This window comes from Lathamus discolor, chromosome 7, assembly GCF_037157495.1.
Source record: "Lathamus discolor isolate bLatDis1 chromosome 7, bLatDis1.hap1, whole genome shotgun sequence".
Taxonomy (NCBI): Eukaryota; Metazoa; Chordata; class Aves; order Psittaciformes; family Psittacidae; genus Lathamus; species Lathamus discolor.
In genome coordinates, this window is record NC_088890.1 from 14,750,928 (window position 1) to 14,777,165 (window position 26,238).

General features: G+C 46.6%; 1 protein-coding gene across 3 annotated transcripts in view; it reads left to right on the top strand.

The window, feature by feature from the left end:
- The window catches only part of FRMD4B (FERM domain containing 4B), a 141,010-nt gene that overhangs the window by 59,289 nt on the left and 55,483 nt on the right, over positions 1–26,238 (top strand). Inside the window, exons 1-5 of one of the 3 annotated variants that reach the window (XM_065687239.1) lie at positions 8,079–8,097; positions 18,650–18,715; positions 19,368–19,462; positions 21,575–21,667; positions 25,868–25,952. In XM_065687239.1, coding sequence (XP_065543311.1) covers positions 18,650–18,715; positions 19,368–19,462; positions 21,575–21,667; positions 25,868–25,952 — 339 coding nt within the window. In that variant the 5' untranslated portion in view covers positions 8,079–8,097. Of the gene's footprint in view, positions 1–8,078; positions 8,098–15,804; positions 15,816–18,649; positions 18,716–19,367; positions 19,463–21,574; positions 21,668–25,867; positions 25,953–26,238 lie in introns of those variants that run through there. The other 2 variants (XM_065687238.1, XM_065687237.1) reach the window with 2 other exon arrangements.

Below are 26,238 nucleotides of genomic sequence, written 5' to 3' on the forward strand. Positions count from 1 at the left end.
TCCCCTTCCCCACTCTCCTGCCCACAGCTTGTCACAGCCATGAGGACAGCCCAGCCACGCTGCTGGGGACATGCAGTGATGGGACATTCAGTGACCTGTTGCTCCAGGCTCACCGCTCCAAGGATTATCCCTGGGAGATGAAACCAGGCAGGAACAAGGTGACTCTCACATTTTAACATCAAGAACTTCATAGTGGTAATTTGGGGTGTACGAATGGGAGACAGTGAAAGAATGCCCTGTAGTGCTTCCTTCAAACACACTGCTTTTTGAGCTCAAATGCTGACCCTCTGCTGTTAAACCTACTGGTCGTATTCTGAGTGAGTCTGGTGAGAGCAGGACTGGGCACTCAGCACTGGTCTGTTTAGATATTGGAGCAGTGTGAGAGGTTAAATGAAATACTGTTTTTCTTTTTCATTTATTTTAAAACACCTCAAGCCATGGGAACATGCAGAGGCAGCAGCTGGATGACCCTTGCATACAGGGATGTAGCCTGAGCCATGCTGTGTTACACTTGTTCACCTCCGGCATTGCAGGAACAAAACATGCAGTGCAGAGCTCTCCATGGGGCTGTTTCTCCAAGGAGGTAGATGTTGCAGTGTCTGTGGGACTAGGCTGCAATCTTAGACATGAGATTTTGTGTCACATCATTACCATAGATCCTATATTACCTTGGGCAAATTGTCATCCTTCTCTGTGCCCCTGTTTTTTGTCTGTAACATGGATTAACAACACTCTCTTACTTGCCAAGGATGATATTTGTTGTCTTAGATTTTTGAAACAAGTCCTATAGTTAATGCAGCCACATGAAAGCATGTTCTTGCCTTGTGCTCTTATTAATATTGGCACCTTGACAGGTGCTTAACAAAGTTCTTTCCTACTTTGGCTTCACCAAGAATGTTCATATTTCTTCAACTCCTTCCCATTCATATTCCAGTTATGATAAGTGCCACATGTTGTATATAAAGGCCCTTTAGTCTAAAGTTACACTTTTGTCCTCGCTGTGCTGTGCGCAGTATAATGAATTGGGAACTTTGTCACTGAGCTACATGCAAGGGACATGCAGGGAAAACTGAGGTGACAGCACTTGAGCTGCTGCTCAGCCCTGGAGGCTTCAGTTCTCTTTGATCCATGTTTGTTGTTCATGTTCTGTGGGTCAGTGGCTATTTTCAGGTGAGTTGGACGCTGCCAGCAGGTCTCTGTTAAATCATCGGCACATTATTGTGGTGAAAGGGAAGCCAGTAGGATTTCTTCCCTAGGCAGCGGTGTTTGTTATTGTGGTGGCGAGGGTTTTTGGTCTTACACATAAAATGCTTGCTAGCCTTATGGGAGACCTGAGCGTGAATCCCAGCACAGAGAAGCCAATGACACCTTCATGCTTCTGTGCAGGGCTCTTGCCTATGTGTTTGAAACCGGCAGGTGCAGAGGTTGTCACGTGGGCACAGCCGCCTGGCCAGGGCATGCTGAAATCCTCTCTGCCAGCATAAAACCTTTACCTGCCTTAGCAGCTTTAAGTACAAAAACCTCAACCCAGCAAGAACAAACCAGCCTTTGTCAGTCACCTTCTCTGTAGTCATCTTGCTTACAGCATGTGTGTAGGAAACCTTCCAAGGTCTTTCTGGCTGTTGTTTCACCTGATCACCGGTTCAGGGACTTGAGCCCCAGCCCAGCAAGCCAAGCTGGTCTCTGCTCCAGGATGCTTGCCATCATCTGTCTCATCTGCCAAAAGAGAAGGGATGTCCTATTTGCTTGGAGCCTAGTCATCTGGAGTCATTATGAGCCAAAGTGCTGACGGGGCGTCCCCTTTCACACTGGAATAACTTCTGAACCCATGCGAGGGGAGGAGGGTTGTACAGTATGTGAATTTATCCTCTGTGAGTGCTTGGGTTGTATGCCAGGGAACATTGCTTTGTCCATGGCAGAAAGCATCTGAAAGCCTGTCCTGAAATAAACAGAGACTTGCAGAGACAGCTGATGGAAGAGCTGGCACAGATCTTCTTTCTAACTGCAGCAAGTCAAGATGAGTTATTGGGGCTTGGAAAGGATCCTAGGTGAGAATCAGCACAGGAGCCTTCACGCAGAGGTACCCATTTCCTATGAGGGAAAGGAGCAAGGGCTGTATTTTGTGGAGACCTGGAACATAGTGCTCTGACCAGCCAGCTGGGCACTGGGGAGTCTTCCCAGAGCCCCTCTGGTTGCCCACAGTGGGACAGGCAGCACTTCTGGGTGTCCTGATAGTCTTCCAAAATAAAGCTATTGGCAAGGCTCTCCACGTGCTGGTTTTATAGGCCACCTGTCTTATATTTAATTATAGAGCACTAAAACAGAAAGTGAAACTTGTATAAATGAGGTTAATAAGCTGCAGCAAAGCCAAAACCTTTCAGCATCAACACCTATCCTGTGTTTAGTGAGTTATTACCACTGGCTTGACTTTAACTGGGATGTTAACACTACCACGTCCTGGTGCATCTCTTCCCCTGAGGTATGAATACCAGTTTTCACCTGTACATCCCACAGCACAGTCAGTCCCCATTACCCCCTGTGCTTTAAGCGTGAATGAAACATTGCATCAAAGTCTATTTAATAATGCAGCTAACCTCGTATAAATTAAAAACTGGTCAAGTAAATGCTTTAGTATCATGGTTAAAATGCTTGTCAGTCAGTCTTCTTAATGCAAAGTGAAAAAGAGAAACCAGGCAAACAGTCCCCAGGCTCCCTGCAGAATACAATGGCACACTGTGATTAATAGGATGTGAAACCAGGTGTTGGAGCATCTCTATGATTAAGCTATTCAGTTACACTGATTATTTGGGTAACAATCTGGTGTAGAAGTATAAACTGAATTCATGTGGGTTTTATGGACAGCGTGCTTTTTAACATCTGAAAGGTCATTTTCCCTGTGTGAAGTGAAATAATTCTGCTGATGAAGCACAATAAATAAGCTTTGCACATGTGTCCATCCCATATGTAGTTGGGGTGGAGCGAGAGAGGAAGTGGTCGCCTCCTGTTTCCTATGGTGCTAACATCGATGGTTTTGATAGCGAGGACCGTATTTCCTCTGCTGCCACACCTTGACTTTTCATTATAAAAAATGCTGACAGCAAACTGGAGATGCCTTTTGTCTTTCCCTTCTCTTTTAGAGTGATGAAAAGTGCTGCTGGTGAAGTGAGCACGAAGGATGAGTGGTGGGTTGTCAAGGCAGAGCTTTCCTTCCTCTGCACCAGACAGACCCTGAAGTGATGCTCAGAGGGTCTAGGGTCCTCATGGGCCAGGGTTTTCCAAAGCAGCTTAAAGACCTTTTCTAGAGGACAACGAATATGTGCCCCTTCAAAGATTTAAACTTGAGCCCTATGGATTCCTGGATGCTCTAGGAAAGCTTTGCTCTGACTGCTTTCATCCAGCTGTTTTCCTTTTGGAGGCATCTGATCTAACGCTGTGACTGCTCACACAGTGCTTTGGCTCTGCTTGGAACTCCCAACACATCCAAACACGGCATGTGGAGGCTTCCCTGTGGCTGGGGCTTGGGGGAGCCTCTTGCAGAGCAGAGAACAGGACCAGCTCCAGGCAATGCGTCCTGACAGCTTAGAGTTTAAAGTGGCGTTACGCACTGCCAACAGCCGCTTTCCAAAGCTCTCTGCCAGACATATTTCCATTTGAGCTCATGATATAGCACTTTCTGTTTGAGTTAATTCAAACAAAACCACGGGGTTTGTACCACTCCTCCCTCTTCCCTAGCAGACAAACTTCACAACCAGACTGTGAACTTCACCTCATTTCCTTCGGGGTGTCACGGTGCCAGTTTCAAACAGTGCCTCCTATTCACTAACAGCTTCGGCCTGTATAAATATTTCTTTTTCTTCGATCTGACACAGATCACAAAATACGTTGGATTTCAAATGTCGCTGCCTTTCAGAAGCAGACTCCTGTACAAAGGTATCACTGTATGAACCTGCCTGCATAAATCTCTGTTTTGGTCTTGTGCATTGAGGCTGGCAAGTTTGCTCTGACTGGACAAGAGGTTTACGAAAAGGTAAATTACAAGTGTTTCAGGCACATGCTGATTTTTCCATACTTCATTTTTTGTCCTTCCAAGTGCTTAGCTTTCCATCGCTTTAGCAAGTCACGGTGGTGCTTTACAGTCGTGGATGGACCGTCCATGCGCTTAAAATAACACTGCGCTGTCTCCTCACTTTCTAAAAATCAGGCCACCCTTGTGCAGTGTGCGTTGTTCTTAAAACCTCTGAGTCATAATTAGTGATTAGGAATTCTGCTAATCTCCTGTACAGATGGAGGCCAGTTCAGTCTCAGAGACTGCAAAGAGGATAAAGCTATTGGTGCTAGAATATATTAGCTTAAATACCCTCCCACACACAAATACACATGTACACTTTTCCCTGATGGTTTATCTATCATGCATACAAACATGCATTGATTTTGTATGTTGGGGAAGGAAAGGTGGGGATAGTGAGGTTCATCAAAATGCTGAGAACAGCCTGAGTGTGCTGGGTTAGCTATTAAAAGCCATCATTGACAGTCCAAGCAACGTCAGATTTAAGACACTGATGTTTCCATGGTTGCTTTTCCACCTGATGTAGAATAGGTGCTGTCCCAGTGATGGGTGACATCTTCCTGCTTACTACTGGGTGCAAATGTGTGGTGCTAGTAGAGCTGGGAGTGGTGGTGGAGAAATTGCTGCACTTAGAGCATGTGGCCACAGCTAATTATATGCTGGTTTCTGAGCATCCTGGTTTTACCTCTCATTGGATCAGTGGTTTCTATGTAGGGTGATGTGGGCTGGACAGAGTGGAGAAGGCCATGCTTGTTGGTATCTTGCGCAGGTAGGTTGCTGGCTTGTGCATGGGTGAGGAAGGCAAAGGACAGGAGGATGGGAGTAAAGAAGCTGGAAGAGCAGGAGAAGGCAGTGCAAGAATTACATAGCATGAAAAGTACTGGCTGTGTAAGCAAGGGAAGAGAGGGGAGGCACTAGGGAATTAAAAATTAATCATTCTGCCCCCATTCAGTTGTGTGTCAAAACCCCCAGTACTCCAAATGGAGCCCAAACTTCCAAGGAAGTGTGGGAAAACAAACAGGTAGTGGGGAAAAAAGGCAGAAGTGAAAAAGGAGAGGAAAACAGGTTGTAGATAGGAAAAAAAAAGAGGGGAACAAGCTTTCCAGGAAGGCAAATAGGTCCTCATCATGCTGAGTGTCGATGTTTGGCTGCCACCAGACTGGATGTGTCTGGTTGCCACAGTTGTTTTGGGAGAGTTAAGTATGTGGTGTGGATGAAGGCCATCAGGAATCTGGCTGGGCAGGTGCATTTAGCAGGCATGCAAGCTGGTGTTAGCTAAGCTCTAGTGAAAGTGGGAGAGTTCCTCTCTAATATCAAGCACGGTGCATCTGTTCACCTTATCCAGAGAGCTGGGTGTCCTGCATTCACTATGGGGTTATGTCCTCTTTGGCAGCACTGCCAACCTCAGACATCAGTTCGGAGCTCTTCTGGGGGCCTCTGAATTGCAGAGACTTCTTCCTGCTCGACTCTCCCTGCTCCAACAGCTTCCTGCTGCTGGAACCTCTTGTGGATGCACTCGATTTTCTTTAAACTCCAGTGTTTCTGGTTTATAAAAGTTATCTGTGTCCCAGAGCTGAATCATACAGCCCAGATCTGTATTTATTTGGAAGCCCTGGATCCTCCTAGGAGCTGTACTCTTCCCCTCCTCCAGCTATTCCTGTCCCTGTGGTTATTCCAGCAGGGCAGAAGCTGGCACCACCCAGGTAAACCTTCACGTCATTTCTCTCTAAGGAAATATGACTCACTGTCTGTTTTCCATCTTATTTTTGGGCTTTGGAGTCTGTGTTTTGGAGACAAATGCAAGATTGTTGCTCTGAAATACTCCCAAGTGTCTCGGCTGCTGCCCCTTAGGTTGCTGGTGCAGTCTGGACCAGCTGGCCGGACCTGCCCTGGCACCCTCCTGCCTTATGGCTTTCTCATGAAGGCTGTGATATGGAGCATGATGTGGAGAGCTTTTGTAATCTGATGACTATGAGAGTGTTAGTTCTTACAAAGCAACTTTGAAAAGAAAGCCAGCTCAAACTCTTTGTCTGCAGCTATTTAAAAGGTGGATATTTGATCAAAGGTAGTTGCTCTGCCTTAAACAAGGAGGGCGAGACACCTCTGGCACCTCACTGCATCTGGGTGTCTGGGGTAGCTGGGGCGAGCTGCCCATTGCAGGTGTCTGGATTGATGGTAATTCATAGAGTAGCCCCATGTGAGGGAGCAGGGCTGGCTATGCTCATTGATTGTGTGGACAAGGCAGCCCAGCTTCTCTTTAACAGTGCTCTGCAGCCTAATGGATCCTGTTACTGACTTCAGTCAGTACACAGAGCATCCTGTTTAGGTGAGTTGAAGTGGACCAAAAGGATTGGGTGCCTCTGAGAAGTGGGAGCCATGTGTCTGAGGTGTTGCTTTTTAAAGTTTCACCCCAAGGCTGTTCTGATAACAGCAAGTTCGTTTGTTCCAGGTGCTGAACTTAATTTCTTCTGTTGAAGTAGATCCATGGATTATAAAAATTGGGGTAGAAAAATCTTCATAGTCCGTCCTCTCTGTGTATAGTGACTGCTCAACTGGGAGCAGAAATAACCAAAGAGCATTCAGCTAAAGGGAATAGGTTGTTCTCGCTCCCATGTGAAGTTGTCTTGGTGTGTGTTCACAGTTCATCCCTGCTCTAGTACCATTCTGTGATTTTCCCTTGGCCCATATCTTCCATGTTGGATGCTGTGCTCCTGGGCTGTGTTGTTCTCTTGGCATTGGTCTTCGTACCATAATTTATGCAGCCAGAGGATGCAAGTCAGTGGTGTGATTTAGAAGCTTGGGTACCCGTATTCCTGTCACATAAAAGGAAGTGAATAATGTTGAGCTATGTGTGTGAAGAAGGAGCAAGCTTGTGCTTCAGATTTGGAAGTGACTGCATGTGTAAACTTGAGATTTTGTGCCTCTTGTGTAGCTGCCTGGGGGTTACAGCCTCCTGGATTTGGGTACACAGTTCTCTGGTTTCCTGGTTTGGGTTTTCTTGTCTGTTTTCAGTAAAAGCTGTGTTACATAGACATTTGATGCTCTTTTGGAGGAAAGCTCAGTTTTTGTGCCTTTGTGTGATACCTGTGCTCTGCCTGACACAGTTACACAGTCAGAGCTGTGTGTGAAGCCTTGTAGCCTGGTGCACCAGCAGGAAAGAAATCCGGGAGGTGAAGTATAACTCGGTGTTTTGCATGCAGAAAAGAGTCTGCAAAGGGAGCGGAGTGAGCAGCAGAACAACAGGTAGATGCTTTACTTTTTCACCTCTAGAGCAGCAATACTCCAGGAGAGCAACCCTGACCCCAGAACAGGTTCTGGTTGATGGCCAAGTATGTGAACTGCACTCTTGGTTCCTTCCCTGATGTGCAGTAAGCCATATCAGAGGCAGCAGACCTGTGCTTTGGAAAAGGGTTTGGGAAATGCAGTGAAACACCATAGCAGGGGTGTCTGAAGTTTTAGCGCTGTGCCAGGTTTTAGCAGAAAGGCCCCTTCCATCCCCTGGATGGGGATGTGTGGGGTGGGAGAGCCCAGTGAATGATGGCAGCCCCCAGCAAGCACAGTTGTCGGCGCTGCGGTCCTCAGCTGGCTACTGTGGCACGAGGACCTGTGGTCCCACAGTGAAGTGTCACACTGCCCTGGGGCTGGCTGCCTGCGCTGTGCCTTTGGTTGGTGACTGTTGGTTCTTATTTGGCTCTGTTTAATGATAAAGGGGTTACTATTACAAATAACAAGAAACCCACACCAATTGTAATGCTTTCCCAGCTCGCCTCCGCTTTTAACAATCACGTTTCAACCTCTTGTGTCCCCTGACTCACGCTGGAAAGGCTTTTGTTTCTGAATCTGTAATCAAAGCAACAATGCAAAGGTCACTTCCTTGAGATTATATAGCCACGGAAGAAGTCCGGAATCGTGTCTCCCTTCTTCCCTCAGCTCAAACATACAGAAAACATGAAGGCTTAGCAGATGCATGGTGCTGAGTACTTCTTGGGCTTCTCCAGTCCTTTTGCACTAGCAGGGCTTGTGACTTGGAGGTAAGAGGCTATAATTTAACATCTCATGCTTAGCAGAGGCAGATAATGTTGTTCAGTGCTCTTACATTGTGTCCTGACTTAAACATCATGCAGAGCTTGGAGCTGTGAGCGCAGGAGAGCAGCACGGAGCGGTGAGCTTGCTTTGTGGGGTACTGTGGTAGTGGTGGCTGGAACCTTTTTACATGCTCTTTTCTTTACCCTGAAAGCTCAGTCCATAAAAATTTCTTTGCATCTTTTTGCACTCCATTGTGGAGATAAGGGGCTGTTTGTTTACTCCCAGCATTTCCAGCTGTTTTTTCCTGCTTTTGTTGGAAGTGCTGCCTTGGCTGCTTTAGGAAAGTGCTAATTCCAAGCTTGACTCTGGTAACTCTGCAGCTGGGGAGCCGGTCTGTAACTTTTGGTCATAGCAAAACCAACATTTTGGGAGATTACCTGCATAGGCTGCTCTGAGATATGATTTAACCTGAACAAAGCACAGATTCATAAGTCCTGCGAAAAGGCAGCCAGTGCCTGGTACAGTAGCTCCTTTCAGCGCGTAACTATTAAATGTCTCATCAGTAAGATCCCCACCCCTCTTGCTCCAAAAAACACCCCTTATGAAGAGATCGGCACTGGGGATGCAGCACGTGGAGCTCGGTAATGGCTGCGGAGAAAAAGCCTTTGATGCCAAGTGCTTGTTTTGCTTTGAACATGGTGCGGGGAGCAGTCCAGGTCTGTCAGTCCCCGAGTGCCTGGCAGGGTGCTGGTGGTGGGATGCATGCCGTGCCTGCTGCAGCCAATACCCCTGCTTTGAGTCCTCCTAGAGAGCCTTGGAGGCTTTTCCTTGGTTTATTTCCTTGCTCTTTGCATGTATTTGAAGAGTTACAGGTTTAAAGGCAGTTCAGATGGACTTGTGATACAGCCTTGTGTTCTTTTCCATTGCCTGCTTACCTAATGTCTGTTCAAGGCTGGCGTCTGCGTTTCCTGAGGGGCAGCTGCCAAGCACGAGAGTGGCTGGAAAAGTACAGGGAGAGGATGGGGGCAGGATGGGGGATGAACCAGGTGCAAGGACCCTGATGGGGCAGGAGGGGATAAGATGTAGGATGCCCCCAGAGGATGTGGTGCTGCCTGGAGAGGAAGGCAGATATTTAATGGTCAAGGCTTGCTCTCTCTGTGTCTCATGCCTCAGTAGCTTTGCCTCAAAAACCCAAACCAGGTGCAAGCATGGGGGTGGTTGAGAAGTAAGAAGTGCATTTGGGGGGACAGAGGAGAAGCCTGTGAGAAGCCATCAAAGCAAGGGGGAGAGCTTCAGGGCTGGGGAGAGGCAAAAAGGCAGTGAGAACAGGGCTACAGGTCTCTGGGGATGGGAAACTCTTTCCTAATGGGATTTTCTTGGTCTTCCGTAACTATTCCCATAACTGGGAAAGCTGAGTTTGTTTCAGGTGGGTCAGAGATGGCTTCTGGAGTGGGCTAAAACACAGGGGAAGTTATCAGAAGCTGTGCACAGAATATCTCCTGAGGCTCGTGTTGTAGAGACTGAAGTAAAGAAGCAGGAGCTTAACTGATCTGCCTGCAGCCTCGTGGTCGAGGAGTGAAGGTCAGAACAAGTCATGGGAGGGCAGGCGTCTGGTCCTGCCCCAAGGTGGGTACGGCTCGTTCAAGGGCAGAGGATGCTGCTGCCTTGAAGCACTGCCCTTTCCAGGGCCAGCTCCACATTTGCTCCATTGGATAGTATCAGGAAAGCAATCTGATCCCAAAGGATCCTTTCTTCCCCTGAATTCCCAGGAGGTTACACTGGAGCAAAGCATTATGATGGGCTTGTGTGCGGTAATAACCCAACTGCAGTGTCTCAGCAGTGCTGGTGATAAGCACGTCTCTACCAGACACTTATTAGCTGTGTTCTGCCAAGGAAAGCAGATGTTGGATGAAGTATTTCATTGACTTGATATTTGTGGCAGATCTGCCCTGATTGTTTCCTATTAATTTTCCTGATATTTTAGGATTAGCTCTATAGTTGCTTGTCCTTTTCTTGCTGATATTTTAAATACATTGCAAAGTGTTAGGAATGTTAACATCAGCACTCATGGAATGTCATGACCTGTTCAAGAAACATCTCAGTTTTGTGTGTGAGACAGCTTTAATGAAAGGAGAATATTGATGCAGCAAGGGGGCTGCTCCTTCAAGAAGATGGCTAACCTCTCCCCCTATGTCAAAGGGACTTGCAGCACTGATAACACTGTTGGCAACGTCCTGTGGCATGTGGCAGTGTCAGGGGAGATGAAACGCTGTCTTGTTGGGGCTTGTCAGCTGAAAAGTATGGGTCAAACTGAGCCAGTAAAGGCTCTTCTGCAGCAGTTTGCTCCTCTGCTTTGTGCCATGGGAAGCAACGCTGCCTGTGCACTTGTAGCATCCTCATCCTCATGCTGCTGCTCAGTGGTGGGTGAACAACCCCTGCATGGGAGGGAGCAGCAGCAAAGGCAGCCACACTGCAGAATTCCCTGTGGGGAGAAGAGGGGTAGGTTTTACTCTGCATGCTGCTGGTAGAGACTAAGGAGCAGCAACTCTCCTGTTTATATTTTGCTCTTGGCAAAGAGCTTTATCTCCTGGCTGAGATACTGTCTTTATAATTTTGAGGAAGACTGAATTAATTTGTTGCCTGGATTTTCATTTATCACTGTTCTTTGCTTTTGCCTTTTATTGCAGTGTGCTCCTCGTTATTTTTGCACATTGCATTTGAGCATTTTGAGGGAGGAGGATGAGATTTAGAGCCCCAACACCCACTCCAGTGAGGGAGATCTTTCCGATGGCCACAAGAGGCTGTGCCTGTTGTCCTGGACAATTCAGCAAGCCATCAATAAAGCAAGTGAAAGAGTCCTTTAGATTTGCCATCCCCTGCAATGAGAAATAGTGGAATAAATGGGAAAAATGAGAATCTCATGGGAAGTGTGCTGGCACTGGGCCCTGAAAAGCCACAGTGCCTGCAGTGAGGGGGAGCACTTGGGCTGGCTTTGGGGGAGACTTTTACTGGCTAAGCTGGTGGGGCCTACATGAAAGTCAGTTGATGCTCTGCAGGAGCCGGTTTTTCATTGTATCTTCAGTTTGCGTGGCTATTTTAGGAAGGTGCCATGCACCCCGGAGAGCCTCTCAGCCCCTTGTTCCAGGCACTCTGTTTTATCTCTAACTCTTTGCCAAACTTCAGCAGAGCCAATGTTTCCATGGAAAGCATCAAAGGGGTATTCGTACCAGCGTGCACTTAAGTGGGTTTTCTCCCACCTGTCTCTTCTTAGAACACTGGTTTTGTGCATGTTGTATTCAGTCAGGCCTTCAAGTGTCTGTCCCTGCCTTGCTGGTCCTGAGACAAGAAGCACAGGGACACATGGAGGTTAGGAATCACTTGTACAGTTCCTGCAAATGCTGTGGGTAAAGAGCCCGTGCGTTTTGGGGTGGGAGTGTGCAGAGCCAGGGTTGGCTCTGCGGCCCCTGGGAAGGACAAAGTGGTACTCGGAAGTCACCCTTGTGGGGCGAGATGTGTCCTACAAGGCATCTTACCAAAGGGTGAAAGATGTAGCCAGCCACTTCAGTGCATCGCTGGCTATTTAACGTTACGTAGATACTAGCTTCTGTTAAGTTTAATAGCAAGATAATAAATGATATAAGTCAAAATCCTGGCCCTATTAAAGTTAGTGGCAAAATTCATTGACTACATTGAAGCCAGGATTTCAGCCAAAGGTTTCTTTGTCTTGCACACAGGCTCACAAGAAGTGTGCATCAACGTGTTTTTGGAGACCTGTGTGGATCAATTACAGAGTTCCCATAGAAATGCTGGTGTAAAACCAAACTCCTGTTTGTTATTTTCCTGCTTCAAGCGTTTTCTTCCTTAAAGCTTTGAGCAGCTCAGAGTGCTGGCACATGATGAAGCTTTGCTCTCCCAACAGACACACCAGGAAACTCTGAGGTCATTTAAACCTTTATAACTTTTCCCCTCTTCCCCTCAGCTGCATGCAGGCCCCTTCCTTCCAGAAGGACAGGCAAAAGCTTTTATTTTCCTGACATGCGCCTGCTTAGGGCAGCTCCATATTACAATACATTCTTGCATCTTATTTTGTACTTTTATCAGGCTGTGCACGTTTAGAGGCCAGACGTAAGCTGGCCCTTTGTATCAGTCAGTGCAGCCGTGATGATCTAAGGCAGCTGAGTATCTGATCCTAAATGCCTTCAGGACCAAAGGAAAAATAACCTGAGCCCTGATTAAAATTTGAGGTCAACGTAGGGGCTTCAATATTAAGCTTTGAAATCGCTCACAGGCTTATGAGTTACAGAAGGGAGGTTTAGGGAAGAAAAAAACCCAAACCCTTACAGGAAATTATTGGTGATGCTTTATAGCTGGTTAACTGCAGCTCAGGTGGGGATTTGAGATGAAACTTTTAGGTGCAAGGCTGTTTCTCTGGGCTCATACACCTGCAAAGCAGTGCTGCTGCCTTGGAGTCACCAGTCTATCACCTGCAGGATAGCAGGATTTTGGGAACCTCTCATCGCACATGCTTTGTGAGGATGAGTTGGTGTGGCAAAGGGACAGCACTTTCTCACAGACCACATGCCTCTTGTGAGTGGTAATATTGCTCTTTTTGGTTATCTGTATGATTTTCTTCAGCACTCTGACTGCTTGAGCCATCGTGGAGCAATGTGCCTGTTTCAGGAATAAATGAGGCAGTTCTCGCAATCCCTGTGCTAATGGTGACTGCAGTCCAATTTCTCACTTTTAGAACTGCAGGTTTCAGGCTTTGTGTGCTGGCCATTTATTTAGTGAAAATGGTTCTTCTTCCTCTCTCATCTCTGGGTGCACCGGTGCAAGTTTCTTCTTTTCTGCCTGTAAAATATCGTTGGAGCTTACTCACCTGCCAGAGAAGTTTAGTTTCATGTGGATACCCTGCAAGGGCCTTACTGAAATAACGTGCATGGTTCTGTGCATCTGGACCACATCCCCAGTGTCACGCTTGGTGTTCTCCAGACAGAGCCCCTGCGGGTGCTCAGTAACACCCATGCCTGAACAAAGAGTTTATCTTAAGAGGAAGGAAAGGGGAGACGTGGGGGAGGAGGTTTGCTGCTTCCACAAGAATTCTTGTGGAGTTTTCGGAGCATTAAAGATGTGAAGCCTTGCTGGATGGGGGGTGGTTTTAAAGCTACCAGCACTGCATGTTTATGTGGATACAGGACCTGGTACAGCATCCTCTGTGCTGGAAGGATGTGCACGTGGGATGCTGATCTCCAAATCATGGCATGTCCCAAATGTGGGAGCAGCTGGGGTGCCTGTGCAGACCTCTGAGCACTTCCATGGTAGAAACAGCTCCCAGTTTTGTCTAAAGTAGTGCAGCTTATGTATGATTTTCTCTTCTTCGGCCACAGCGTTGTTAGAGTTTGGGGTTGTTTTGGCTTTCCCCAGTTGTGAAGAGTCCAGACCTTTTTATAACAGAAAAAGGCTTAAAAATAGAAGTTAGTGACAAATAAAGCCAGCAATGCCAAGTGATTTGCCCAGTTCTAGGTGGTGAAATCTGGTCTCAAGGGAGTGCATCACATTGAGGTTTCCTCTGATCTGAACCCTTCATGATTTCCCATTCTGAAGCTACACATCGGGATATACGTTATTCTGACAGCTTCTGGGTTTTGGCTGAAGTTTTTTTGAGGTTTCCTGTTTACACCCTGATTACTTTTTTCTTTCTCGGTTTTTTGCCCTAACTGGATAACACACATGGATGTCTAAATATACTGCACGTAACAACCAGCTCTGAACACGGAGGATGTTTCTGCTCAAGAGCAATAGTATAAATATCCTGCATATGGGGTTTTTTCCCAAATAAACATTCTGGCTCAGGATATCACAGGGAATCAGTTTAAGTAGCCAAGAAGTATTTTTTTTTTTTCTCTCTGCCTTGTTTTTCTCTTTTTAAAGGATTGATGTTTTGGAAAATTTGCCTCAGTGCTTTTAGGTGGAGAATTTGTCTTCGTTTTTGTGTCAGAAGATGGAGGAAAAAATGTGCTTTTCCAGCTATATGAAACCTTTCTGAACATGTTAACCTGCTTTATAGAACCACATCACCCTATGCTTTAATTTCCACACATGAATATTCTGGGAATTGTGTTTCTTCTCCTTGATCTGCCTTTTTTTCTGAAGATCTGGATGAATCAGGTTCTTGCTAAAAGCAAGTTATGAGGGATGCAGTATTTTAATATCACTGCACTTCTGCATCAGACAGCGCTTGTCTCCTTTTCATTCCTCTCCATTTTCAAGTTTTTATTGCTTATTGTATGCAGAACATAAAAGTGACTTTGGGAAACAATAAGCATCCCAGTATCTCAGTATGGTTTTGCCAAAAATGGGGCCATGAGTTGCATCGCTCTGCTAATTTCCTGTTGGGAATGAGATACAGGAATAGTTCATGAATTTTATGATGCTACTTCTTTTACTGGATAATAGCTTTAAATATTAGCAGGCTTTTAAAAATAACTGCTCAAAGGACCAACTTGGGGGCATGTTGCAAAAATATAGCGAAATTGTTCATTTGTGCAGACAATGCAAAATCAATGAGAATAAGCTGGAAAACACAGATGTGTGTATATATATCTCAAGACTGCTCACGCCGCCTCCTAACTGAGCCAGGCAGCTGTGCTCATCTTGTGATGGATTGGTCCAAGTACATAGAAAATCAATTATATTGTTCAGATTAGCAAGGCGTACTGAATTAAAGATGAAAGAAAATGTATCTGCAAGGGGCCCACAGGGTGTTGGGTCTTTGGGAAACTCAACAGCCTGAGAGCTGCGGAGCCAAGTACAAATCCCTTTCCCAAGCCCAAGAAGATGGGCCCATGAGTGGATGTGCTGTGGGGAATTAAATCGCACCGGTGTCAAGTCCTTTGCTGCTTTGGCTCCAGGAACTCAGGGTCTCTGGTCACTAGGCTGGAGGCACTCTTCCATGGCCAAAATCCTTTATGCATCCAGTGATACGCGTCCCTGCCCATGGCAGGGGGTTGGAACTAGATGATCTTAAGGTCCTTTCCAACCCTGACTATTCTGTCATTCTATGCCGTGGTGGTGAAGTCTTCTGTATGAAGCTCTCCAGCTTTTCTTCAAGCAAGAGGAGAGGACCAGACCATTGATACCTGTGCTGGAGCATGTGGCAGTGCTGCACCATAGATACGTCATACCTCTTCATCACTGCACTGGGACAATATGGGGCTGGTGGAAGGTGACTGATGCTTCAAAGCTTGTGAGGTGGTCTTGTAGCTGCAATAGCCTCTGAAGCTTTCAATTCTGCCCCTTCTGCAAGTGAGCCTTCCAAAATGTGAGTTCTGTCTTGTATGTAGGAGCCCTGCCTGCCCAGGGGGGCAGCTCCATGTGAGGAGAGTTGCCTCCTGGAGATGAACTCTCTGGTGGGCGGCATTCCTGATGCAGGTTGGGCTTGCGTTGCTCCGTGATAGTAACTGGGAGTGATTTACTTGGGTGTTTATAAGTACAGAGTAAGCCAAGTGAAGTGCTCTCTGCCCCATCAGGAATGGGGTGGGGATACTTGGAGTGAGCTCTTGCACAGCTGCAGGATCTATGGTGCTGGTTGCTGAAGCCTCAGGTCTGCAAGAGGACTGCCCTACTTAGCAACCACTTTGTGTAGGGTTTGGAGCCTGCAGATGCAAATCTGCTTGTCACCCTGGAAGATTTGTGTTCCCTGACCGGGCTGTGGTGCCACACAGTGAGTATCCTTCTCCCAGGTGGAGAAGGCACTTAGGAAGGATGTAGCTCTCAGAGATGTGTGCATGGGCTGGGGGGTAGAGGGGTGCAAATGGGAATGGCTCCAGAGCCCGTCTTCCTTGAGTTACAGCCCTGGACTTTGCTGTTATGTCCCACCATGTGCAGAGTGTTCCTGGGGTGACACAAGCCCATGGCCACATAGAGCTCTGGGGATACTGGGAGCTGACAGATTTGTCAGAGGAATGGCATTTCATGGTGCTTTGTCACCCAGCACCCTGGCATCTTCTGCAACTTCTCGACTGAGCTTTCTAGTACTCTGGGAGGCAGCTGTATGACTTGTAATGAGATGCCAGGAGATGCAGGTACTAAACGTTATCTGTATCTATATCTGTAAATGAGGCTTAAAAGCTGTGTCCTTATGTTTTCTCATCAATAAAATTAGGGATAATTATATCTTGCCTATCTTCAGGGGCGTCATGAGATTTAATTACTTTTAAGGTGCTCTACAATTACCTTGGACAGCTGAATAGAAGCACAGATTATGGTTGGTACTTCTTTTATGTTTTAATCTTCCCAGCCAAGCTTCTTTTCTGCTCAGCACAAGTCTTTGTGGATGTGTTTGCTATAATAGAAACCTTTTTTACTTAACAACAGACAACTGAGGCAATTAAAACAGTCAGAAGTGATTAATGTGATTTCGCTGGGTGAAAGCTAAAGCAGCTAGCAATTAAATAATGGCAACCCCTGTGCTATCTCAGAGCAACAGATGGAGAATGATTTAAAGACACTATTGGATAAGACACATCGCACCAGGGGCAGATTGGTACCAGTATGTCAGAGCCAGAAATATGCACCACCTTGAAGGGTGCGCTGATGAAATGATTAATAGATGGCAACATGTGACTTGGTTATGAATGTGTGATGGCTCTCAGGGACAAATGGACCTGTGATGGGATTGTAATGGATTTAAGGGCTCTAGGCAGTGTGTTCTATGAGAAGATACATCACAGGGAGCATACTGGAAGCCAGGATCGTGATGGCATAGCTTTGCTTCCAAAATCCTAAGGATAAAATGCTGGAAATACTACCTTGCTGTGAGCACAGGGCATGGGGCTAGTGAAGGTCTGGGATGATGCATCTGCAGCGTGCAGCACCAAGGAGTGCAGCCATGGCTTGCACAGAGGATGTTACTGTCATCTCTGTGACGGTGCATCCTTTGCAGTGCACCCCTGCCTGCAGGACAGGTCTCTCTTCATCTGGTACTTCTGTACAGATTCATGTTCATAGAAACGAAAAGGAAGGGATTTCTTCCAGCTAGACTTACTCTGTGAACAGTCCTTTCACCAGTACTGCTGTTTTGGTGAGTGATGTGATGCTACATGTTTAGTGGTGCTGTTGGTTGCCAGTACCACAGATGCTGTAGCCCTGTTTTCCCAGACACTAGGCAGAGTTGTTCCCGCAGTCGCTCATCTCTGACCTGTTTGCAGAGCTCCTCAGGAGGGGACTCCCTCTTGGCTTTTGGTTGAAATGAGCTCAATTAGTTGAAACAATAAAGCTTTGTTAATTTCCTTCTACGTCTGAGTGCTGACAGAAGAGGCTGTGTCTGGGCAGCCCTCACTGTGCGAACTGCCACGTGTTGAAATGGGGACAGCACTGGGGTTGGTGAGAGGTCTCCTTTCAGTTATACTGCAATCTTATACAAATTGTACTTACTTTTAAGCCTCTACAACGTTTGGATGTGCGGCATCCTGGGGCAGGAGGTGATGAAGGGGTGCTGGTGGCAGTAGAGCTCAGTCCTATCTTTGTCCCCATCCTTGAGGAGCCAGAGGGGTGTGAAAGGAGAAACCACTTTGTTGCTGTTTAATCCCTGCGGGACCCCCTATCTAAGCAAACCACCCTCAGCCTCTGCTCACAGCTGAGGATTTACAGTCAGCGGGAAGCTTGTGCTGTCAGGAAATAAGTTACTCTGAGGCTGGGAGAATAAACATAAAAGCCAGGTTTCCTTCCCCAGCTCCTGCCTGGAGAGTGTTGCAAAGCCGGTCCTTGAGGAAGCTGCTGAGAGGCCCAGAATTAGAACCGATTTTAAATAATATAAAAGCTTTCATGGAAATGTATTAGATTTCAAAAGGCAAGTACTAAAAGGGTATAATGTGCTTTTTTATGTGCTGTGTTTCTGAATTACTTGCTTTTTAAAGAGGAAGACACTTTGTTTGCAAGAGATAAATGTGACATGGGATAGGTGGTCCAGATATAACATCACAGATTGCAAAGCTTAATCATTCAGTTCAAGCACCTATATAAGAATCCTATAGAGGCAATGGCTTCTAAGAGTTGCGAGAAGCTATCCAAGGAAAAACATTAATGTGCTGGCAGGCACTCCCATCTAGAGTGGAGATCAGGTCCTTCGTTAATGGACCAAATCTAGGCTGACCCATCACAGGGAAGGCTGGATAGATGGAGGTTTCATGGGTTCCTGGTCATGTTTGCTTCTCACTGGAACAAAAGGCCATTGCTGCTGCCTGTGGCTGTGGTGCTAGCCAGGCTAGTCCATCCTCAAGTTAAATTCTCCCAGCATTAATGTTGGTTTTGTCTGATCCTGAATGCTGCTAAGCGCCCTTAGTTCCAGCTTGAAGCTGATGGAAGCTGAGTACTGAGGCAGCTCCCCAGAGTGAGTCCTTGGAGAAGGATGCTCAGGTACAGAGTCGATTCACTTACTGGTACAGATTAGACACTTGCTACATGTTGTCCTTGCCCTTGAGCCTCATATGGTCCAGTGCACACCAGGAAAGCTGTGTATCCCACTCTTCCTCATGGGCTGTGTTGCTGTCTTTGCAGATGACAGAGGGCCGGCACTGCCAGGTGCATCTCCTCGATGACAGGAACTTGGAGCTGCTGGTCCAGGTACAGACCTTTCACTTTAGGGCACTGGTAGCCCAGCTCCAGATTTCTCTGCTTGTTTTCTTTAGCAGTGCTACTGGGGGCTCATGCGAAAGTGATCCTTGAAGTATCTCTTACTAGAACAACTCATAGAAGTGGAATAAACAGATCTGTTTTCTGATGCCATCAGTTCTACAATCAGTTTTCCACCTGCTTTCGCCAAAAATTCATAAAGTGTATTAAAAATACCCCCTGTGGTAGTGGTGGTTTGGTAACTGAGAAGTCTGGTTTTTGCAGGATGTGTTTATTCCCTTAACAGAACCCAAGGCACGAGATCCTGTAGTACATGATATTCTCTTAATTGACAAATCCCCCCTGCTGTAAGTGCAGGAAAGCCTGAGCTGCTGCCTTTCTCCCTCAGAAAGAGGAAAGCAGCGGTCAGTCCATGCACTTCAGCTTGATGTCATGGGTTAAGTACATAATTGCTTCTCTGTGCTCCATAGAGACACTGAATCCAACTGCCTTGAATCTGATGGAGCCACTTCTGTATTGAGTTGCACAACAGGGTTTTAAGTTGTCCATGGGTACTTAAATGTCAGTATTTCCAGAGGAAAATTTAATTACACACAAAAAGCCTGGACTGAAATGAATTAAATCATTTTTATTCTTCCAATAGCCCAAACTTTTGTCTCGGGAGTTACTGGATCTGGTGGCCTCACACTTCAACCTGAAAGAAAAGGAGTATTTTGGCATAACATTTATAGATGATACGTAAGTATGTTAGTTATAAGTAAGTATGTTAGTAAGTAATATAAGGAAAAGGGAAGGCACAAAGCAGAAAATATTTGGAAAATAGCTTCTGGGCACAAACCAGAGAATACTTGGAAATACTTTCCTGGTGACAAACACTTCTCATGTTTGTCTCATAAGGTGAGAAAAATAGGTTCAGCAGTAATTTCCCATGTGTACACCCTCCGCTTCCCTACTCTGCACTTTTAGTAACAACAAAAAGGGTTTGCATTTATTTTCAAAATGAATTGCTCCTATTGCTTTGCACTTCAATCTCAAATATGTTAAGTCTTTTAAACCTGAATTTCCCTAGCAGCAGTGAAATATGAGGTTAGTCCTTCCCATAAACAACTTCCCTCTAGCTTCCCTATTACTTTTAGGTATCTGAGCTATTCTGCAGACTAAAAAAAAAGAGCTGCTAAAGCAGAACATGCTCGACATGCACAATGCTCCCTTCCCAGCAGCTGGACTATTGCAGGCTCGTGGCGGTGTTGGGTGCAGTTTGTCATCACCGCCGATGGGAATGGGGCAGCTCCAGCAGCTGCTGCCCATCCCCTGCCACCCAGAGCTGCTGCTGCCGGGCTGGGTGAGATGCTATGGAGCAGTGTGGGAAATAAGCTTTATGGTGTTAACTCAAGAGTTAGCCAGATTAACTGAAGCCTCAGCTGGTGTTCAGGCTCATCTGTTGGCATGGTACTGAAATGCTTCCCCATGTCTGCTGGGTGCAGGGTTTGCTCCCCACGGCCAGCATCTCCAAAAGAGTTACTTTCAGCTCCCCCAAAAAACTGGAGCAGAGCTGCTTAGGGCAGTGGGGAAACGGAGCTGTGCACTAATACAGCCCCTAAATAAGCCTCTTCATGTCTAATGGGAATATTAGTCCCTGCTGCTCTCCAGTGCTGCTTTTCATAGTGTCCTGGATGGAACCCTCTGCCTACAAACCATGTTGGAGCGGTGTCTGGGGCTGCCCTGACAAGGCTGTTCCCATCTACAAGTGCAGGATGGGCTCTGGGGAAAGGGCCGGTGTTGCAGTGCTGCTCGCTCTGGGTCCCTGACCGCAGGCAGCAGTGTGTTATTTTTACCAGCCACTCTCTTCTTGGGCTCTCCAAGAATGTTTTTGCCACATCCTTGTCCTTTCAAGTGTTGGAAAACACTTCCTTCCAGCTCCTCTATGACTCCCTTGAGGATGCTGTTTGCATTTGGCTTATTATGTTACCCCCAGAAGAGCTGCTGTGAAATTCTTCAGGTTTTTGGTTGCTGGCGCTCCTTCACCGTGCGCTTTAAAGTGCTGCCAGGGGATTACCTGAAAGCTGTTGGCTTCCACAGAAGCACCAGTGGGACTCCAGAGGCTGCCGTGGGTGTACAGCAGTAGGCTGGGTGCTCGAAGGGAGCGTGTGGCCTCTGGAGGGCACCCATACCCCAGCCTTCTGGGCATCCACCAGCTTCTGCAGCGCCCCCTTTGCTCCAGGGTCCTCAGGGAGGTTGTTGGGGTTTCGGGTTATTTTTGCTTGCTTTCTGGCTTCCCTCCCATTTCAATCAGAGAAGCTGCTGCAGAGAGAGCAGTGTTTTAACACCTACCCCATTTAATGAGCGTGCCTGCAGTAAACCCCTCTGCTCTGAACTGGGGTTTCCTGTCACACTGGGACTGGGGATGGTGCAGAACAGCAGGGATAGGTGGGATATGGCTGCAGAGCTGTGTAGTCCCCATGCAGCGGAAGAGCTCAGACCCATTTCTACTGCAGGCAAACATCCAACCTCTGCTGCAGATCAGATCCCCCCCACTAGCCATGAGAAGTCAATGGAAGCATCCCTATCAGTACCAAAGGAGGGTAATTCCATAAGATCTGGCTTTTCTGGGTGCTAAGCTTTTGTGCTGCAGCTGAAAATATAGCTGCAGAGAGCATTATCTAACATACAGAAGAGACCTAACATCAAAATCTGAATGTTACAAGAAAAAGAAATAATTTGAGGAGATGTTTGCCTGCCTTAGAGCTGAATCTCATGTTTTGAGAGTAGAGCAAACATGAGCACTGAAAACACCCCATTTCTGTATTTCCCATCCCAGTTTTTAACCACCTCCCCAACCTGTTTCTGCAGAGGTCAGAGTGTCTGGCTGCAGATGGATCAGAGAGTCCTGGACCATGACTTGCCCAAGAAACCAGGCCCAGCAATTTTGTACTTTGCTGTTAGGTGAGTAATTGTTTCCACAAAGAAAACATTATCATTTGGGTTTATTTATCATCAGGGGGGTTTGTTTAAAAGAACTGATTACGGGTTTGATAGAGGAAATAAATGTCAAAGCGATATATTAGTTTTGGGTGGAGATTAGGTCCTGGGTAAGCGCTGCTCTCTTTTGTATGTAACTACGATATAAAGTACTTTGGAACCTGCTACTTTTTAAACTATTACCAGGGCACTGTTCCTTTTTTTCGTGTTTAAACCCCCATATTTTAAATATCTTCTTTGCCTGACTTTGGTAGTGCTAAATGTTACTAGTTTTAAACAATTGTACTACTTTTCATCCTTATTTACTCAAGGTTCGCCTGTACTTGAAAGGGATTGCCAATGGCTTCTTTGCTCACACAGTTTAAGCCAGTCCACAGGAGGGAATAGAACCCCTGGCAAAGTGATGATTTTTGCCGATGTAATTGCATTACTTTAGGGCTTTTGCTGGCAAAGCTCTGCTGGTTAAGGGCCTGAAAAAAACATGTCCTGTGAGAGCGCTATGCTGGCAAAAAAAGACCAAGCATCATATTCTTAATATTGTTGGAGTTTCTGTTTTCCTTACAGTCTATGAGGAAAACGAGAGCAGACTGACCTCATTTGCTTTTCGTATGTCAGTAAATTTGTGCCTTGTGTGCTTAATTATTTGAAGCACTTCCAAGGCAGAAGTAGCTGAGTAGTTAGGTTGGTTGGCACCATTGCCTTGCTATGTCCTCGCACCCCCTTTATCATTTAGGTCATTTAGGAACAGGCCAAACAAACTGCACTTTGTTTTGACTGAATATGTGCTTACTGGGGATGGGGTTCAGAGCTTCTCTTGCCCACTTTTAAGAGGAAAAAAAATCTGGCTTTAAAAGGGATGATGGACTCTTCAGTATATTCACTGTATTTGATGAGGGCGTAGGAGTGAATATATTGAAGGCAAACATATGACTTGAGTATTTCTTTGGCTGGGATTAATGCGTGATGTTTATTTTGGCCCTTCCTGTTGCATGATGGTCCTCTACAAGACAGGTTATGCAGAGACCTGGGCAAGAGCTGGTGTGTGAGGAGTGAGCTGGGAAAGATCAACGTTTAGAAGCTAATTTTAAGCCTGACTACTCTGGGGTTATGAGATCTAGACCAAGCGAATAGGAGCCAATGAGGTGGGCATTGAGCAAGAAGCAGAGCAGGAGGAGGAGGATGCAGAGATAATTAGCAATATGGAAGCTGTCTGATCTGTAGGAAATGGGTATTCCAGCAGAAAAGCCACTTCAAAATCTGCAGCTCCACTTTGTGAGAACTTTCTGGATAAGTAAGTGACTCCAGGCCTTTACCGCATGGCATGTGCTTTGGGTGGTTAGCTCAGACACTTATCTCATGTGAACACATTTGCCTTGTCATAGCCTTTTCTATAAACTCCCATGAGAACAGCTGAATTACACAGTTGTGTGCACCCATAGCTTGAACAGGAAAGTATAGCTGGGTGTGGGGCAAGTGGCACTTGGGAATGGGCAGAGCCCCAGCTCGTGTGCCCCTGGGCTCGATGGTTTCTAGATGTGGATGATGTGACAGTGGTGGATGCTGCTGCAGGAGCAGGGCATCCCTCAGGCTGGATGAGCCCTCTGCCTGTTTGAAATAGGTTCAGCCACAAGCAGAATGAATGGTGCTTTCAGTGTCACTTTGTTTGAGATGCGGGTGTAATGAGGCAGAGTGCTGTGCTGCTGTTCGCATACAAGTGGCAAATGTGCCACAGCATCAGTTCTCAGTGTCTTTCAGCACCACACTGGACAGTTTCCAGTAGCAATACTGAAGGGGGGGGGGGGGGGGGAATCCACCAGATCTTGCTGTTCAGTAATGAAACACATGATCAAATCCTTTCAGATGTGAATTCTTTTTCTTCAGCTGGCATAAACTCAGTCCAGTCACGTAAGCTTTCATATGCTACACACAGCTGGTGAAGGGCTCTATAATGCAGATTTAGGACTCATAAAAGTGTCATTTTTGTTTCAAGAATGCTAGCAGCATCGGAAATAAAAGCAGAACATACATTTTATGGTGTTCCCAACATGCCTGTCATCCCCTGAATATCTCTATAGTCCGGTGTTCCCTATCTGTACTGTGGTGATAAGAGCGTGCAGCTTGTACCAGGGAAGAAAAAGAGGCCATGGACCTGGCTGGGGCAGGGGACAGCTGAAATCCACAGATCCTATGGTCTGTTCTGTACCACTGGTGACTGGGAGCTACTGCTCTTCAGAGACAGATATACCATCCTGCTTCTGAGGATGACAGCCATGCCTGACTCTTCGTTAAGAGAAACTACAAATGCAAATGAGGCCATTAGTTGAGGAAAATGATAGCTTTGGTGCAGTGGAGGGAGGTCCATGCTGTGAAGGGCTGGGTTGGCAGCAGCATGGGAAAGGAGAGAGTGAGGCTCCTGCCCTCTGATGCTCTGCATTTCTGGAGAGAAACACTCGAGTGTGTTTGAAGTGAAGTTCAGTAAAGCTGAAAATACATCAGGTGGGATTAAGAGAAGGTGGGAATAGCTGTGGCTCCTACAGCTCTTGGTGAATGGTGAATCATGGGAATGTAAAGTAGCCTTTCCAATGTCTGAGGCAGGCTGCTGGGCTTGGGTCTGCCCCTTGGACAGGCTGCATGCCAGTGAAATGGGTGAATTATTTCCTTATCCTGCAGAGGCATCCTGGGGAGTGCTTTAAAATTAATTTGATGGAACATGCCATAGGAATGTGAAGTATTAAAATGATTACTGTTTAAGGTATTGCTTGTCTTAAGTCACAGCATAAATACTGCATATGTTCTAACGAGCAGTAGGTGCTAGCTTTACTGCTTCCTACCATGCGCTCCATGCTGCTGCTGTGGACTTCTTCCACCTCTTGCTGTGGATGTCTTGCAAATCATTTACATGAAGAGTGGCTGTAGCCTGAGGCTGTGAGGAGCCTTGGGAGCACTGTGGGGCTGTGGGGGGGATTGGCCTGATTCTGATAAACACAGTGGGCTGTGTGCCCTGTGCTGGCCATCCAACCCTGCCACTATCAAAGGCAAGACACTGAGAAGCCCTGGTGTAGTCTGTGGTGGTGGACTAAGTCCTTGCTTGGCTGAACTTGGCTGGAAAAAGTCTACCTTCTGTCTAGCATTGGTTGGGAGAGTCTGGACCCAACACACTCGTCCTCCTTAAGGAGCTGCAGAACAGGTATCCTGCTTGCAGATGCAGCTAAAGGAGGAGTGTCAGGACCACATTCACACAAATTTGTCTCTTTAAATTGACTTGGCAGTTCCATGCTCCCCAAATTATAGATCTGTTTTCTCTGCATCATTTGATGCATCCCAGCACTGTTTAGGTTGATGCCCCAGGTGAGTCAGAGAAGTGTACAGACAGGTTGTGTGTGACTTTTGGAGAGTGCCAGTGGCATCCATGATGTTTGGTGTACTATAACAAACTGGGACCCATCTGCCAACCTTGGCTGGGCCAGAATGACCAGTAATGGGGTTGCTTTGGTTGGTGTGTGCGTCTGATGCAACCATGGCCCTGGGAAGAAGCCAAGGCTGGGCTGGGGAGGAAGATAGTGAGAGCTGGGCAGGATAGTGCCTTGTGAGGCTGAGCCCATTGCAGCCCTTCCATGTAAACCCCTGGTTTTGAGGCTTCCATTGTCATTAGGAGGGATGTGCCCAGTAGGATGGAGTCGATCTCAAAGCATTCCTTGTCATTTTTATCTTGTTCCTGTTTGCTTGGACCAAAGTTAATGGGGTTCAGCCCATGGCTGCTCTATGCTCCTGGAGGAAAGAGAGTGCTATGGAGCTGCTGCCAGCCGCTTTCCTCCAGCAACGTGCTGCTTGGAGTTACCTTTTCCACTTCTGTGGCTTAATCTGCCTAGGAGGGATGGGCTTTGCTCCTTCAGTGTTCGGTTGGGTTTTCAAATGATAGGAAAAGTCATCAGATATCTACAGTCTATTGAACATGGAGTTTGTCATTCCCTGTGTGCTGTCAGCCTGTGATTTTCTGCTTGTTCCCTCCTAATAGCCAGGAAATTAAGTGCAGTAGCTCATAGTTCCTCTGCACCATCTTACTGCCAGAGAACAAAACACTGAGGAAATAAAATGATCTGGGAGGAAGATGAAACCTATTCAAGAAAGTAACCCTTCATTTTTTAATTATTATTTAATTTTCAGGTTCTACATTGAAAGCATTTCCTTTCTCAAGGACAAAACTACTGTAGAGCTGTTCTTCCTGAATGCCAAGTCCTGTGTACACCAGGTAAGGCTCAGTGCCCTTTGGAGGTCCTTGTGCATCTCCTCCTACCCACTGCACCTACCCAGTCCTGCAGACTTCTTAGGAGCTGTGTCTGATTTCTGGATCTTATTGAAGTATTAAGATCTCAGCATGTTTACTCTCCTCGTTCACTTAAATGCTGATGCTTCAAGCAAGTGGATAGGGATGATGATGGTTCCCTGGTCCTGTTTCAGCCCTGCTGTGTGCTCACCACACTAGAATAACTCTTTAAATACTCAAAAGCTTTTAAGTTGTTTGAAATCTAGGTTGT